This window comes from Heliangelus exortis, chromosome 6, assembly GCF_036169615.1.
Source record: "Heliangelus exortis chromosome 6, bHelExo1.hap1, whole genome shotgun sequence".
NCBI classification, from domain to species: Eukaryota; Metazoa; Chordata; class Aves; order Apodiformes; family Trochilidae; genus Heliangelus; species Heliangelus exortis.
This window is the reverse complement of record NC_092427.1, coordinates 10,698,594-10,715,141: the sequence shown is the minus strand read 5'-3', so window position 1 is coordinate 10,715,141 and position 16,548 is coordinate 10,698,594. Positions and strand designations below refer to the sequence as shown.

Genomic DNA, 16,548 nt, shown 5'->3' with positions numbered 1-16,548 from the left:
TTCATGCCACTGTGGCCTACTAGGACTTAGTGTGAAATTTGTGAAATTAGCTAATGATTAAAAAAGTTTATTATCCAGGCTAAGTCAAGGGTGTGGGGGGTGGCTGGGAGAACACATGGCTGTAGAAACCTCATTTTCTTAGAAGACCAAATCCCTGCCCCCCCAACCTCCCAAACATGCAAAACTTTATGAGATTTCCTAAGGACAGGAAACTCCCCTATAGGCCCGTGTTCTGTGATCTAGAGCTACAGTCATTTCCTGGGGCTGGAAGGCCAAATGTCTTTCAACAAAGTATGTGGTATTTCCTCTACAAAAACCCATCATGACCTGAAATAGGCTTATTTTCTTGTAACTTCCAGAAATCTGAGCCTGGCTGCTCCAGTTGGGTATTCTGAATCCTGGCACTTCATAAATCCCAGTCAACTACAAGAATTTGCTATCGATTTTGTCCCCCTTTCTCTCTATTTTTTTTGCTTATTTTTTTATTAGAAACAAGCCCATGGACAGTCTTTAAAATGCTTTCACAAAGGGCAGGACTGGAGTAAATGTGAGTACTGGGATCTTCCACTTAGATATCAGTACTGGTGCAGCTCTAGAAAAGACCTTAATGGCCACAGAAGCAGACAGCATACTGGAGGTTCTGGTTTATACACATGAAGCCTTTCCCTTGCATTTTGAGCTATTAAAGGATCTTTGGACTTACTCAAAAATAGTGCAAGCCAGTTTAAAATATCTCTAGGCTTCTGCATTCTTTCCATGAAACTCCACAAAAAGTCAACTTCAGATATAAAACAAATACACAAACCAACAAAAACCAGCTCCTGTGTCTGATTCCCTGCCCTGGCATTCAGCTGGCCAACCTCCTGACTCCTGTCTGTGATGCAGACTGAAGTCTATGTATTTCTAATTTGTATCTGCTTGGATGAAGAAGTACTATGGAGGATTTAGGCAATACTAATAAATACTAGGCCATGAGAAACTATGCCCAGGAGCCATAACAAGTTTGTTAAGGAAATAATTGGCCCACTGGTGTTAATTTTCCAATAAATCACACCCTATCTAGGAAAGTGCAAATATGGGCTAGTGTTACAGTTGTTTAAAAATGGCAAGTGGGTTGTCCTGGAAAATGTTGACTACAGGTACAATGACAACAGGCAAAGCAGTGAGAAAAATCACACGAGTTTCAGAGAAGAAAAACTGTCAAATTTAATTATTGCTAAAGGAGAGAATTTTAAGAAAAGCCACATGAGGAACATACTTTCATGATTCATGAGATTACACATTTAACTGGGAAATATATCTGTGTAAATATAATTTTCTTAGTCTTTACTGGAATATTTGTGTTATCTCAGATTACTCTGATTGTAATTAATGCTATGCTACTATATGAGTGGCATTCATGTTAGAGCTGAAGAGTAAGAGCTGCCAAAATTTATTTTATTTAATTTATCTTTAGATCTCATGAATAAGCTGACCATAGGAAATCATCCCTTGGTATGTTTCTGATATATTTCCTAGAAATCAGACTAGGATCAAAGTTATTAAATATTTTAATCTGTGATATAGAAGTAACCACAACTTAATATTGATAAATTTACGGATGATAGAAAGAAAGTTGGAAAGTGAAAGGACAGGAAGAGAGAGAAAGCAGGGCAGCCTCATAAACCATTTCATTTACTTGTTAAACTGAATCCTATTTTCTTAAGGAAAATAGGGTTTAATCTAGTGAAATGTAAAGCACCTGAGGGAAGGGGGGATGCCCTATCTTCCAAAGGTTTAAAGATTTAATACAGAAGAAGCAAACATGAGCTCCACTGTTGTGAGGTAGGAAGAGGACCCATGACCTCCAGTAAGCAGAGCAATAGGAAGGTGACTTCCATGTCACTGAGGCTGAGACAGACACATGGTTGTGCCTGTTTTCTGAGCAGGATAATAAACCAAAAAACAGCAGCAGGAGGGGGACTATTAAAAAGAGAAACAAAACAATCCTAAGCCTTCAAAAGGGCTGAATAAAGGGTACTATGAAGAGGAAGTTGGTAAGAGCTCAGACCGCCTTCCTAGCCTTGAACTTTCTGAAGAAGCATTTTTAACCTGCAGAATCCATCTACTTTCAGCAATATGTAGACTTGTGATATTTACACACCAAATTCCTGCTCAGATTTAATCAAAAAGAAATCAAAAGAGTTGTGGCAGATCCTGGTTAGACTGATAGACACAGACTTGCACAACTGATAGACTGTTAGGAAGATTTAGGAGTTATGTTAAGTCACAAGAAAGTTGTTAAGGCATTATTGCTAACAAGATTACCAAGTCTTTATGCTGCCAAGACACTTAGGGGAAAAAAAAAAAAAAAAAAAAAAAAAAAAAAAGCAATCTTACACAAAGCTATACAAACTCTGGGCCTTTCCTAAGCTACACTGTCACTGCTACCTGAGCCTATATTCAGTAGTTCTTCAATCTATATAGTCACATGATACTAAATACAGCCAAGAAAAGCAGAGCAGGATGGTTTAAAAATAACAAGTTTGGCAGTTTTCATGCATATTCACTGTGCACCTAAATTCTCCAAGTTAGTAAGGATGATGAGTTCCAAATCGCTTTCACTGTCATCTTCTAAAACGTTTTTTGTAACCATGCAAAATGTTTAATCTGGATTTTCTATTCAAGAGTCACATAGCAGGACAGTAGCACAGGGCACTGCTGTGCCAAATACTATGAAAATGTAAACCAAAATTGTTCCCGCTCTAAAAAGTTCACTAAGTTTGATCTACTCAGTCCTTGCACATCTAACTCCACTGTAATGGCTGCTACAACCTCCCTAAAATCTTTTTTCTTAAAAACTCCAACCCGTAATTTCAAACAAAGAACTTTCATATTAAAACCAATGCCTTCTAACCATACACCATCTAACCTACCCCTAAAAAATGCATAATACTTTCATTTATAAATACCAACTTTTTTTTTTTATTTTTTACATTTACCATTTATTTTGAGATTTCACAGGTAAAAAACCCTGTAACATCTATCCCAGAAATGTATCCCACACTCTGACAAGTGTTTAAAACAAGAAAAATATAAAATCAAACTATTCATAAAACTCCTAATAAACTCCTACCAGGTCAGGCATGTTTGTAAAAGAAAAATAGTCAAAGAGCTAATTTTGTCATAAAAATGACATGAAGAAACAAGTACTGATGTTCCTGGTTTCAAAGAGAAGCATATTGATGTTGATAGCTAAATTGCAAAATGAAAGGAATGAGACTAATCTTAGAAATGTTGTGATTGTGACATTCCTCATAATGCTGCTCAGATTCTAAGTGCTAATGTCAAATTAACCCTGGAATAACTGAATACATTGCAATCCCTAGATGAAGCACTAGAATAGAGCACAAATACTGCATAGATATGCCTGAAGATAAAGTTCTTTTTTTGAGAAGGATTTAATTTTTCCTTTGCCAAGACCTTACTAATCACTGATTATTCTGATCCTGGTGTTTGAATCTGACTTTCTCCGATGGTGGAGAAGTGGAGCTAACACCTCACTCCCTACTTTCCTTCTCTTGCACACTGATGGCTGAACTGCCTTGGACCAGCAATGCAGTGTTAACCTCTCCAAACACAGAGGACCCAGGTAAAAAGAGGTATTTCTAACAGGTAAAGGACCTTACTATCAGCTGGGTCTAACGTGGCAAGTTACTTTCAGTGAGTGTCAGGTTGTCTGTCCTGTGAACCTGTTACACACAAAAGTGTATTTTTAAATCTGCCCTTCCTGGCCAAATCTGCCACTTGTTTTATCAGGCAGGCATGTTCCTGAAACCAGATTTTACTTATTTATTAACTATTTGTTATATATTATATATTCATTATTTACTTATAAACTTATTTGACACCAGGAGATCAGCAAACTACCATCTCTTTTTGTCTTTTGGCAATGAGAGAAAGGGTTAATTTAATTTCCAAAAAGACAAATACATGGCATTCTACAGGCTTATGTCTTACTTACACTAAAAATTTGTGGGCCAGTGGCCCAAACTAAGATGGGCTTGTAGTGTGACATGTCTCACTCTAGACAGAGAATTTTTTACTGTTCAACTCACTAGAAACAAACGATATTGTGAGATACCTCTGGAAAATTTTCCATACACGAGAAACAGTGTTCACCACCAAAACTCAGAGCAGCCCACAACCAGTTGGTGAAATGGCTAAGAACAGACCCAGTATATACACTTCCATAGTGGATTTTGTTACTGAACAGAGGAGGAGCAAAGTCATGCTAAAGAAATAAAAAATGGCTTTGCAAGATCTAAGCCCATTAATGTGAGCTAGGTCCAGTTGCTTTGACTTGCTCTCCTTCCTGACAGATCCAGCCTTCTTTCAGCTGAGGCTGACTCCAGAGGATTATCTCCAGAGCCCATTAAATGCTGCTCCAAGGTTGGTCAAAGGCACTGCTGCTGGAGGACATGACACCTGCAGGCATGACAAAGCTGCCTTTGCAATGTTTGAGGAAAAAGATGGATTTTGGCATTGGGCTGCTGAGTACTGCAACCACTTTTATTGTTGCTCTCTGTTTAAATCTGCCTCAAACACTTTCTGTGATACTAACCCATAGTTTCTCTGCTGAACAGAACTTCCTGATATTCATCATTAATTTGTTATTTCTCAGTTCTAGTCTGTACCTCTAATGGTGCCATCTCCTCCCTTTGTTTTGGGTTTTTTTTTCAGCTGTGTTCCTAATTAGTGAAATAGAGAAAAATCAGTCTAAGAAAACTGAAACTTACATAAAGTAAATATTGTGCACACCAAGTTAGTTACTTAACAGCTTGCATGAAAGCATCTCACAGTGGGAGAGCAGCCACACATTGTTTTCCAAGTGCCAAAGCTAGCAGGTACTGCCAAGGAAAAGCCTAAACTGACTATCATGCAATGCAACCCTTCCATGTACCATATAATAAGGATAACCAAAAAAATGTTCTAATCCTCATTCAGTTCTTTCCATTAAAGGAGAAAACTGCAGCATTTACTTCCCTGACTAATATTTCTTTCTAAAATCCTCTGCAACTATGTACAAATGAAAGCATTACTTTGAAGTACCAGAAATTCTGACTACCTAAGCAGGAGAGTTATCTAATAATGCAGGAACAACCAAAACATAAGGACAGTTTCCTCACTCCCTGCAAGAAGCTGTTCTGAAGCACTGGATTCCTCATCCAGTGGTGATCACTTCTTACTTCAACAGAAAGTACAGCTGAAATGTGACATCCTGACAAAATGCCAGCCCCAGGATGTTGATCAAGAGTGTCACCTGGCCCAGACAAACTGGAGGGGACAAGTCACACGCTCATTTCAAGGAGGTGGAAGAGCATTTCTGTACGTGCATTTCACCTCACTGTAGACACAAATACACTGGATTTTCAGCTGCACAGTATCATTTCATAAAGAGAGCATGAGTTTAGAGACTGTAACAGTCAATTATTCAGATTATTTCAGTCAAGAAAACACCATTCTGCAGCACCACAACATGAAAACTGGGAGACTTTGAGGCTCCACCATAGCTCAGAAGCTTTGATGTAGAGATACTGTCTCTCTGATGTACTTTGATAGGAGACATGAAACTTTGAAATGCATTTTTTTTCAGTCTGAGCACCTCCAATAAAACCTTTGAAGTCTGACTTCCAGTGTGTGGCTGGTAAAACTGCAGTCTCCCACCTTCCTGATCCTCTGGTCCCTTTTACATTGAGGGTATTTCCATCAGTCAACTTTTTCTCCTAAAGCAGCATTACTCTGATAATTACCCCTGTTCTATACAGTCTCCTCTGGTGAGGGGACTCACGTACTCATAAAGAAAGTTTTTATGCTATTTCAGAGACATGCCAGACACAGCACACCTGTTTCCATTTTGCTCTCTCCTTTTACTTGCTTTGTTATGCCCTTAAGGTACTACACAGGTTCCTTTTTTCCCCCATCTTATCTAAAGGTAAAGTTTCTGACTGCATCCACTTGAAATGTTTCATCATGTTTCAGTGCTTGGACCACCACACATCCATTTGGCTCTGATTTAATAAGACTGAAAATGGTTTGAATTAAATGGAGAAAGATTCACAATTAAAAGAGCAGACCCCTCTATCAAGCTGTAATTCTTGTTGTAAACATGACATTTTTTACTACAACTTTCAGGACAGTGTCATTCTCCTTATAATTTCCTCAGTGTTTTACAAAACAAAGATCAAGTAAAGAAGTTTTGTTTTAAGTTTTTTTTTTTTTTTTAGTACTCTCAATTATCCTCCCTATTTTGTCACAAGGAAAATATATTTTGTCTGAATAAAATATTAACTTTCATACAAAACCCGTCTAGTAGGGTTTGATTTTCCAGAATGTGGAATATTAAGAAATCACTCAATTTGACAAAGTAAGTGTTCTCTCTGACAGCTTTACCAAACCCTGTACTGTTTTGAAATTAGTTTGAAGTTGTCAGGCCATAGAGGTTTAAATATTTCACTGTCTGTAAAGACAACAGAAGCATCTGTGGTGGGGCATTAAATACACTGCAAAGCAATTCTCACCCCGGATCTTAACTATGTAACTAGAAGTTTTTTCTTTCTATAACACAACTCATCTTTGATTCTGTGTTTCTTATTGCAATAAAAAGCCTGAAATATTAAACATACAGAAGAATAAAATCAGAAATTGTAAAACAGCAATAATATTATCCTGGTTTCAATGTTCTAAATCCTTAAAGTTCAGCTTATACAAACATCGTGTACCAGCTCCTTAAACAGCGTTAGCAATGTAAACAACATTTAAAAATGCAAGAAGTTCAACTTTATAAAAATTACATCTGCAGGCTGTTAAAGGAGAATCTGCAAGAAATGTCAAACAATACTATTCCTTGTGTACTTCACTGAAATAACAAGAGAGCTGCATCTGGAAACAATTACTGGCACGGGACTTAAATAAAGTATTGTGTTACTTTTAATGAAGTAAATATTATTAATCAAGCGTGCCATCCAGCTGCTTTGTAAGTCAATTAATTTACCTTCTTGGGAGATGACAATGGACTTTGATGATTTGATGGCTTTGCTGTCTAGAGTCCAGGTGACAGCTGCAGGGGGATCAGAGGAAATCCGACACTGTAAGACCAATTTTTCACCCTCTAGTACTTGAGCATCCTGAAGCTTCTCTGTAAAAGAGGGTGCTGTTTCTTTGCTTGCTGGTGGTTTGCTTGGTGGTGCTTTGATTTCAGCTTTTTTCCCAATTACTCCACCATCCACCACTGCACACCCATGTTCACAGTTTCTGTCGTTCTTCTCTTCTTTTTTCACTGCTGGTTTGGCAACAGGGGCTTGAGAATTGGGGGTGGCATTCTGGGCTTCAGAATTAGTGCGGGCATTTGGTGCTGGGGTGCTGGCACTGCCATTCTCTGCAGGTGGCTTTTTCTTTGAGCCCAGCACAGACCTAAAATCTGTAACAGCTGGTTTAGGTGGTGGTGCCTTTTCTGGCAAGGGAGTTTTTGGGGTGCCTTTCTTGGCCAGCACAGAACGGAAGTCCACCTGCTGAGGACCATGAACTTTCCTTTCCTCCTCTGACAAGGTCTTGGGTTTGACCTGCCGCTGCAGGTTTGCTCGGAAGTCCATTTGCTCGGCTGGGATTTCTTTCAGTTCCTCCTCAGAAAAACTTTTGGTGCTGACTTTCTTGCCTAAAATGTCACGAAAATCAAGTTGCTCAGCTTCCTGCTGCCTCAGACTCTCCTCTGTGTGTTCCCGAGTTTCCACTCGCCTCTTAAGCACACCTCGGACGTCTTCCTGCTCTTCCTCAACTGCTCTGCCTTCACTGCAGTTCTTTTTGAAGCCACTTGTTCTACCAAATGTTAGTTTACCATGATCTCCACCATCTCTTCGCTCTCCAGAGCTGGCTGATTCCCTCCCACTACGATCCAAAAAAGAAAAGAAAGAGAGAGCCAGGAAAGGGGCTGGTTTAAAAATGTCAGGGAACAATCTCAGAGCAGGAACAAAATGTGTTTATAGAAGGGGAGGTTGATTAGAGGAGCACACTCCATTAGTTTATTGCATCAACGATGACTTCAGGAGCCATATAAGGGCACAAACAAAAAAGATCTTCTCTACTCTGGCTTGGTATGATGTGCTTAGCCTGTATGATGAAAACAATTTGTTGGGTCACATTTGGGGATTAGGTTGAACAGCAGCCAGCCTGGGTCTGCAAGGGCAGGGAATTAACGGAGCAAAAAATAGAACCCACCCATGCAAGTCCCTGGGAAACATACTCACTCTCTGAGCATTTCTGCTCTGGAAGCTGAACTCTCCCGCAGCATCAGAGACACCTGGCAACTGCATTCTCCTACTTGGTTCCTGAAATATTAAAGTCAGTTCAGAAAAGCAGAGATTTCCTCCTCTAAAACTGTAACTTGCCTGAGCTAAGTGATTGTGTGTTGCACTGAAGCATCTCAAACCCCAAGTAGGACCCTCTCCTACACCCAGTATTGTGGTGGTTGGTTGAGTGGATTTGCTCCCCTTACATTTGGACCCAAGCTATCTTAAATAGCTTTTACTGATCTGTTGCTGTCTACACTGGGAAAAACATACTTCTTGAACAAAAATCAAAGCAGTTTAAAGAAAGAAACAGCTGAAAATAAACAAGCGAAAGGAAAACAAATACAAAAGCTGGAAAACCAAGGCAGAGGAAGGGGCTATTTTGCAAAGTTTAAAATCTTTTCCAATTCTGCCTACTGTTTATTTATTCAAACCTAGGCTCTTAACTTTTCTAAAGTTAAGATATTAAAACCAGGGTCTCATTTCCCTCCCTCCCCCCTGGCCCAACCAATCAGCAGAACCCATCTACATGGATTGCTCCAGCCTGTACATGTTTATATTAAAAAACATAAAAGTGTCACCATATATGGTGCTGAGTACTTATTTTTCCTTTTGCAGAGGAATACCACAGATGCCTTCTGAAAAGGGCTCCCATTAAAGAATTCATTTAAAGTAGTTGCCCCCTCCCCCCTGCCTCCTTCTCTCCTGCAGATATATATCATTCTTCTAGCCCCAAATTGATTTTCTCCACTTAATAAAGAAGATGCCAAAATCAAAATTTAACTCCTCCAGGGCAGCAGTTGTGTAACTGTTGCAACCACCCCCCAGAACCACTAATAAAATAACCAGACTTTAACTGATTAAAGGCTAGAGGTATTTTTTATTAGTGAAAACCTTTTCATCCTTCCCAGTTTAGGAACAAGCTTGTGAAAGTACAAGCTCCTAGGTGATTTTTCTTTTTCAAACAAAAAGAATTTCTGCTACTGAAAACATTTCCTGGACATGGACAAAACACACATGTGTTGGGAGAGGAAGGAAAGAGAGGTGAATTTTCCTCGCTGCATTCTCCTTTCAGAAGACTTGCTAGATAAGAACACCTTCCAAGCCATTTAGCCCTGAAGTTTAAGTCAGGCTCAGAATGCCTTTGTTAGTTTGCCATAAAGATATGGTATGGCCTGTTTTTAAATAGTGCATTGAAATACATTCCTAAATATGGTTCTGCTTAAGTGAATAAACCATAATTTCACCCATTTGCAACTTGCAATGAAGTCACAATTGGCACAATAACATTAGATCATTAACACAGATGCAGCACTGAATTATATCTTCATAGCAATGATTAGTGCCATCCCCTTTTCACATGGATTCACATTTTTTTCTGTTGAATTTTCTAAAAGAAACAGTGGATCAGCCTAAAATGAAAATCAGGTCTTCAACACAAAGAGGAAATTGGTGGGGTTGACTAATGTAACTGGATTGCAAAGTAAAAGCCCTGCTGGTACAAACACATTTTTATTTCACCTGAAGACCATCAACTACAAGAAGCCATGGAAATGTTTTCAATGCTTACTGTCCAACCAGTTAGAACAGATCAGTAGAAGCTGTGACTGAAGGCAATCAGTAAGGACAGCACTGAAAGTCACAACCAAACTTCCTTCAATTGGAAGGAGTAGAGAACATCTGAGTACCAAACAGAAGCTGTCCAAATGGCAGGAAAGGATCCAGGTCAATGCAGAGAGTATTTAACTCTGCACTGGAGACCTGCCACCTCATTTGGAAGCAAGAGAAATGCAAAGAAGGAAAGACAAATGGAATTATTAATAGAAAGAATTGAACACCACCCCATTTTGACACTATTGAAACTCATGATTTTTTCCCGTTTCTCAGAAGCTTGTAAGAAAAGTAGACTCTCTGATACTGCTCCAGAACTTTCTCATTCACCACTGCCACAGGGCTATTAGCAGGCTGTTGGTTTACCAGGAAATCCCTCCTCTAAATTTCCTAGAGCACAACTACTCTTCCTTTAGGGCTTAAAACCCAGTCCAAAGCTGACAAAATAGAAGAAGCCATGCAAGGTGAAGTACAGACAATTTACAGCACACAGCAAGTAGAGAGGCACTGAGGCACCACTGCTCAGCCTCTGTCATGACTGAATGGCAAAAATATTTGCCCACAAGAATTGTGTCACCAGTGGGAGAGGTTAAAGTAACAGAGACAGCACCATCCCTGATACTGAATGTGATCCTGAATAATATAACAGCATTTCTCCAGGCCCCATTTTTCAATGCATCTTTCTTTCTGCAAATTTTTCATATATGTAAAGAGGCAAATAAGAAAGGAAAAATAAACCTCTCTCTAAACTAAGCTTTTTTTTTTTTTTTTTTTTTTTTCACAGGGCTTGGAAAATAGAGGAGGGAGTAAGTTTTGTTCTTGCTATTTTTAAAACCTTGGGAAACACTTAAAAATTATGGCAACAGTGGGACACAGAAGTACCTAGATGGAAAATTATTCACAAAGTAGTTTTTTAATCTTAATTATGATTTCTGATTCAAGTAAATAGCTGAAAACTACACCAGCCTTCAGTCTGTGTGTGGTTCATCATATCTTTGTACAAAAGTGCAGCTTCTCAGGGCAAGTCCTGCTTCCAGTGAAGTCAAAGTGAGTTTTGTTACTGATTTTAGGAGCAGAGAGGACATAATTTTGTCTTCTGAATAAAGCTGCAGAGTCTAAAACGGTGAACTTAATAACACTGACCCACCTTGGAGATCACAACATGGAAAAACAGAAACAAGCCAAGAAAAATTAAAGACTGGATGGTTTGATGCTAAATTCAATCAAGAATAATTCTGGAAACTTTGTAAATATTTTTACATTTACACAATTTCAGAATCTAGGCAAGGCAAGATACACAGGGGCAGTTAGGAAAGATAGAGCTTTGAGTACACAAGCACTTTAGGTCTTTCATGTCTCTACTGTTTTGAATTTTGGCAATAACAATATTACTTCTGCAACTTGAAGCTCTCTTTATTGGCATTTTATCAACAAAATCCTAGACAAAGACCAACCTTAATGGCTCTGTAATTGTGGGATTGTAATGGGCGTGGATAAAACCTATGCTTTGTAGCTATCCTGTAAGGAGGAGTCTGGAAGTGTTGACTTTTGCAGGATTGCTCTGCAGAATACCCACGCACAGGATTTATCTTTAAAATGTCAAGGAATAATAATAAAAAAAAAAACCCCACCAAAACCAAATAAACGCCCAGCTGCAAAGCCTGAGGCTATTTTAAAAATAGCTCTCTGTCCTATTGTGGGATCAGTTTTCCCTGGAATGGCTTTTATGTTCAAAATATCTTGAAATACTAGTTTCTTGGAAGAATCTACTCAAATATTTTCACTGAACCTTAGATGAGACTTACTGTCTGTGTGTCCCTAAGAAGCACTCTCTGGAGGAAGAGCAAATAAGAACTGTTAATTACACTGAAAATTCCTACTCATCTACCAAGGACTGCAGAGAAAATTACATTTTTGAAGAATGAACTGAAAGGGCCAAAGAAGTTGATCCATAGCTGTAGCTGGTGCTTCTGTATAGGTAACAGCAAAGCCTCAAGTGAGGTTCTGCAATTTGAGTTAGTTAAATATGGAGAAAGTCCAGACTCCAGGAAGCTTTAACCCCAAAGAAAGCAACTAATCTACTGGATCACAACTTTAGCTGACATAAAGCAGAGCAGCTCTGCTGGCTTCAAAGGGGATGGACTGATTTACATCACTTGAGGGTTTGCCCAAAAGCTTTTTATACCTCAAACACCAATCATTTTATTTGCATTTTACAGCATTGAGTGAGAGAATGGAACAGGAAGGGGTCATGGGTTTTTTTCCTAAAAACAATGTATTGATAGCCAAAAAGAAGGTTTGCAAACTGTGCTTTCAGAACTGTATTTACTGTTTGGTATAATGGAAAGTAATTTTACAAATGCTTTTCATATGAACTGAGTTGCAAAGTATTCAAGTTAGCACTCATTTATAAGATGAACATTTACCTCTGATTTTAAGCAGATTATCAAAATCTCTAAATAAGATTAATCAGTAGTAACCAAACTTCTATGGCAGAGAGGGTGAGGAGAAGAGATATACTCAGTGTCTGAGAAGACAAGGGTGAACAAAGCAGATAATTTGTTTAAGGAATTGAAGGAGAATTTCTGAAGTCTCTCATGTTGACTTGTGCTGTTATAAAGACAAAGGTTTTGCTCAACAAACACAGTATCCACCCAGTATTTCCAATTTTTTGGTTACCTCTTCATTTATAATGTACACACTGACTGAAAAAACCATGGAAAAGTAATAATGGGATAAAAGAATACCAGTGCTTGCATCACTGGAAGGATGCAAAGGACGAGAGAAGAAAATTATGCCTGTGATTTTCTCAGCAATTCTCACTGTTTCTCAGGCTGTAAAATGTTCAAATTTAAATAGATGAACTGCAGTAGTGAATCTGTTGTTCTTTTTATATTTATGCAATGACATTCCATGAGGCCTAAGCAATAACAGGCTTAATGGAACATTATTAGGAAAATTAAAATGAAGAATGCAAGTGTAGAGGAATTAGAGTATGTATAGGTTTAAAATAAGGACCAAGAGAGGCTACAATGACTACACTTATAAAAAGTCAGACTTAGTAGTCTGCTGTATAGTAAAAGGTGAAGCAAACATGTTCCAAGTAATGCTGAAGGAAGGAAAGACAGAAAGCCAGCCATCAGTCACTGATGGATCACACTGGGCTACACACTTAAAAGGAGAAAGAAGTAGGAAGAGAGAAATAGATCTTTTTTTCAAACCCAAGTTCTTATGACCAGTTTTAATTTGTGAGTAGCCAACACAAAATTAGAATTGTGGTGGTATTAGAACAGAATTTAGAGCTTAAGAATAATGGAAAATAAAATCGGAAAATAATTAACAGTGGTAGAAAATCATGCCCAGACAAAATTAAGGGAGCTGGAGAAGGAACAATTCCCTAAAAGCAGCAGTGCAACATGCTTCTAAAATTAATACATGAAAAGGAGCTGCACATTTTATTTGAAAAGAAAATGATCATATTTTAAAATAGCCCTCAGTCAACTTCTCTATAAACTCCTCGGTGAACTGACTTGTAGTTTCTCAGTTATTCCACATTTTTAATGCACTTAGTAGGAGTTTTTGAGAGAAAGATACTGAATGCAACTCTCAGTCTCTCAGGTACTGTTAAGACTCTTTATGAATGTATAAACAATTCTCAATCAAGTATTCAAGACAAATGTAGGCAGTTCAAAAGCTATTTAGACAAGATTATTTGCTGCTGAAAATTATGTTAGCTCTATTGTAAACTTGAAGCCATACAGCTCACATTCTGCTCCTTGGATATTACTGAGGCAGTTACTTCTCATTTATTCATAGCATATAAGGAATTGCTTAAAAGTTTTTTCTTCCTAACAGTAACTGAAATTTTACAAATAAAAGCAGAGCAAAAAGAAGTACCAGCATTCCCCTTGCTCTAATTTCAGCATTGGATTTTTCTTTATGGATTAAAAAATCCAACGCGAATTCACTGATTTTTGTGGGATCCCTAGCTATTTCTCCAGTAAAAGGATTAGGGAGTAACTGAAAACACCATGTAATCAGCTGTGTTGTTTTCTAGATACAGCTTTACTTCTCCACTCCTCCCAGTTTTTCTTCTCCTCTAATTTTCTGAAATAATTTATTATTTAAGTGTACAAACTGCTATGTTCTACAGTCATGATACTGTTAGGCTTCCACATGGACAAATATCTTCAGTGATGAATTTGGCCTGGGTAATCACCAACCACACCTGATCTGTAAGGTCAGCTTGATCAAGTCAGCCACCTAAAAGTCTTCCACAAAGCTTCCTTTGTTCTTCATGCTTGCTTTCCTTCCATTCCTGAAGTTTTGCTGAAATATATCATCCTCCGTCAGCCCTTCAGTGAAACCAACCTGCACATCATACGAGAAGATGCCCAAGCCCAGAGCACACAAACCACAGTGTGGAAATGTACCAGTAGAAGGCAGCAATTCTCACAGTTTCTCATGTAGAGGGGAGTGAGCTCGATGCAATTGAAGTGGCATTTTAAATCCTATCAGAGGCACTGAGTGTTGTAAACACCAGTGATCCACAGAGAGAATGAAGTTAGGTACAAGGATATATGTAGATGTGACCTACAAAAATCAGTATGATGGATGCTCTGGATGACCTAGGCTGATTGCAAACAATCCAATTGTTCTAAAGTTTACAATTTATTGCAGAGTAAAAAGAGTGTAAATTTACTGAAGAGCTTATTTGCAAAAATTTCATGGTGTATGTAGCTCCATCTACATAAATCACAGAATCAAAGACTCATAGGATGCCAGTTTAGAAGGGACCTGAAGGATCATCTGGTCCAGTATTTCTAGGTAGGACCATGGTTTTGATGAGATGGCCCAGTACCTTGTCAAGCTGAGTCTTACAAGTGTCCAGTGCTGGGCAATCCACCATTTCCCTGGGGAAATTATTCCAGTGACTGACTTCAAAGTGAAAATTTCTCTTCTGATGTCTCACCAGGATCTCCCCAGGAGTAACTTGTCTACATTACCCCTTGTCTTTTCCATATGACTTCTTGTAAAAAAACCAGTCTCCATCTTCTTGGTAGCCACCCTTTAAGTACTGGAACATGCCAATAAGGTCTCCCTAAACCTTCTTTTCTGTAGACTGAACACATCCAGTTCTCTCAGCCTTTCTTCTTGAAGCAGGCTTCCCAGTCCTTTAATCATCTTTGTGGCTTTTCCCTGGAAGCCTGTATGCATCATTTCTGTATAGCAGGGACTAGAACTGAACACAGTATTCCAGATGTGGCCTGGAATGCATTAGTAATAGGACTCGAAATTAAGAGTAGAAAATCTCCATTATAGGAAATATTGATATACAGCAGCTATAATTTTCTAAACCACCCTTTTCTGGTGAAAAATGAGTGTCTTGTCCACTTGAAATACTAAAATATGATAAAGTTAGTTTTTGGCTGCCTGTGATACTCTATATGGCAACATAACTTAGACCTAGATATCTACAGAGTCACATGGCCATAATTCGGGCAACATTGCTTGGAAAATAAACTATGACTATAAAAAAGTTAAGCCCATTGTTTAGAGGCCCAATGGGTTAAGTTTGTTTTCCCTCAGAAACGTTTTCTTCCTTTAGGACCCTACTGGTTTATACAAAGAGGAGGGAAATCTTGTCTTCTGTGGAGTCTCCTTCATTGGAGACATTCAAAACCCGCCTGGACACGTTCCTAGGCGATGTACTCTAGGTGGCCCTGCTCTGGCAGGGGGGGTTGGACTAGATGATCTTTCGAGGTCCCTTCCAACCCCTATGATTCTATGATTCTATGATTCAGGCAGGCATTTCAACTTGAGAGTCAACATTATTTATGGTTCCAAGGGAACAAACTTTTCATTTGGCAAACATACCTGAGCTGAATTTCGTATTGACCTGCGTGACGAGACTGCACGTTCCTCAAGATCAGTGTGAAGATGTCTTCATTTTGCAGGATTTCACATGCTGTTCCTGGCATTATTTCTTGCCCATCTTTAAACCAGTGAACAGTGGGGAAAGGGTCTCCAGCAATGGCACAGGATATAAGGACATTTTGCCCAGGAGCTGCTGTCACTGATCTGGGTTTGCTAATGAACCAGGGCTGGATGCCATCCTGAGGTTCTGCAATTTACACACACAGTTCACAAATCAGGAGAAAATGCCAAACTTGAATGTAACTAATAAGTTAATTAATTTCAGGGAAAGAAACCACAGACAAGCAAAGTTTTTTTGAAGATGCATGGTGTAAATTCTTAATCAGAGAGTAAGTCAGGCTTTAATTTTAGAAGTAACTTGTGTGAGTACTAAAATTAATAATTTGCTTGACATTTTAGTGGCTCAATCCAGGCTTATATTAGAACAAAACAAAGGAGCTTTAAAGATGCCCTAAAAGGAATCTTGAAGATTTGTCCCAAGAGAATAAGGGTAGGAATAACTTTAAGGACAAGCAACAGTACTATGACTGCTGTGCAGTTGAGAGCTTGTGTAATAAATCGTCATTAATAATAACATTAAATTGCATTTAATGTAGAAGACTGACCCTGAGACTAGATCTCAGGGGAGCTTAGAGAACAGAGGGAGGCCTGGATTCAGACCAGACAGTGACAACAG

General features: G+C 38.7%; 1 protein-coding gene across 6 annotated transcripts in view; it reads right to left on the bottom strand.

Moving 5' to 3' along the window:
- The window catches only part of MYLK (myosin light chain kinase), a 187,910-nt gene that overhangs the window by 63,966 nt on the left and 107,396 nt on the right, over window positions 1-16,548 (bottom strand). For all 6 annotated transcript variants that reach the window (XM_071746633.1, XM_071746635.1, XM_071746637.1 and 3 more), the window contains 3 exons: window positions 15,813-16,059; window positions 8,283-8,363; window positions 7,034-7,923 (listed from right to left, as the gene is read on the bottom strand). In XM_071746633.1, the coding sequence (XP_071602734.1) occupies window positions 7,034-7,923; window positions 8,283-8,363; window positions 15,813-16,059 (1,218 nt within the window). The remainder of the gene's footprint in view (window positions 1-7,033; window positions 7,924-8,282; window positions 8,364-15,812; window positions 16,060-16,548) is intronic.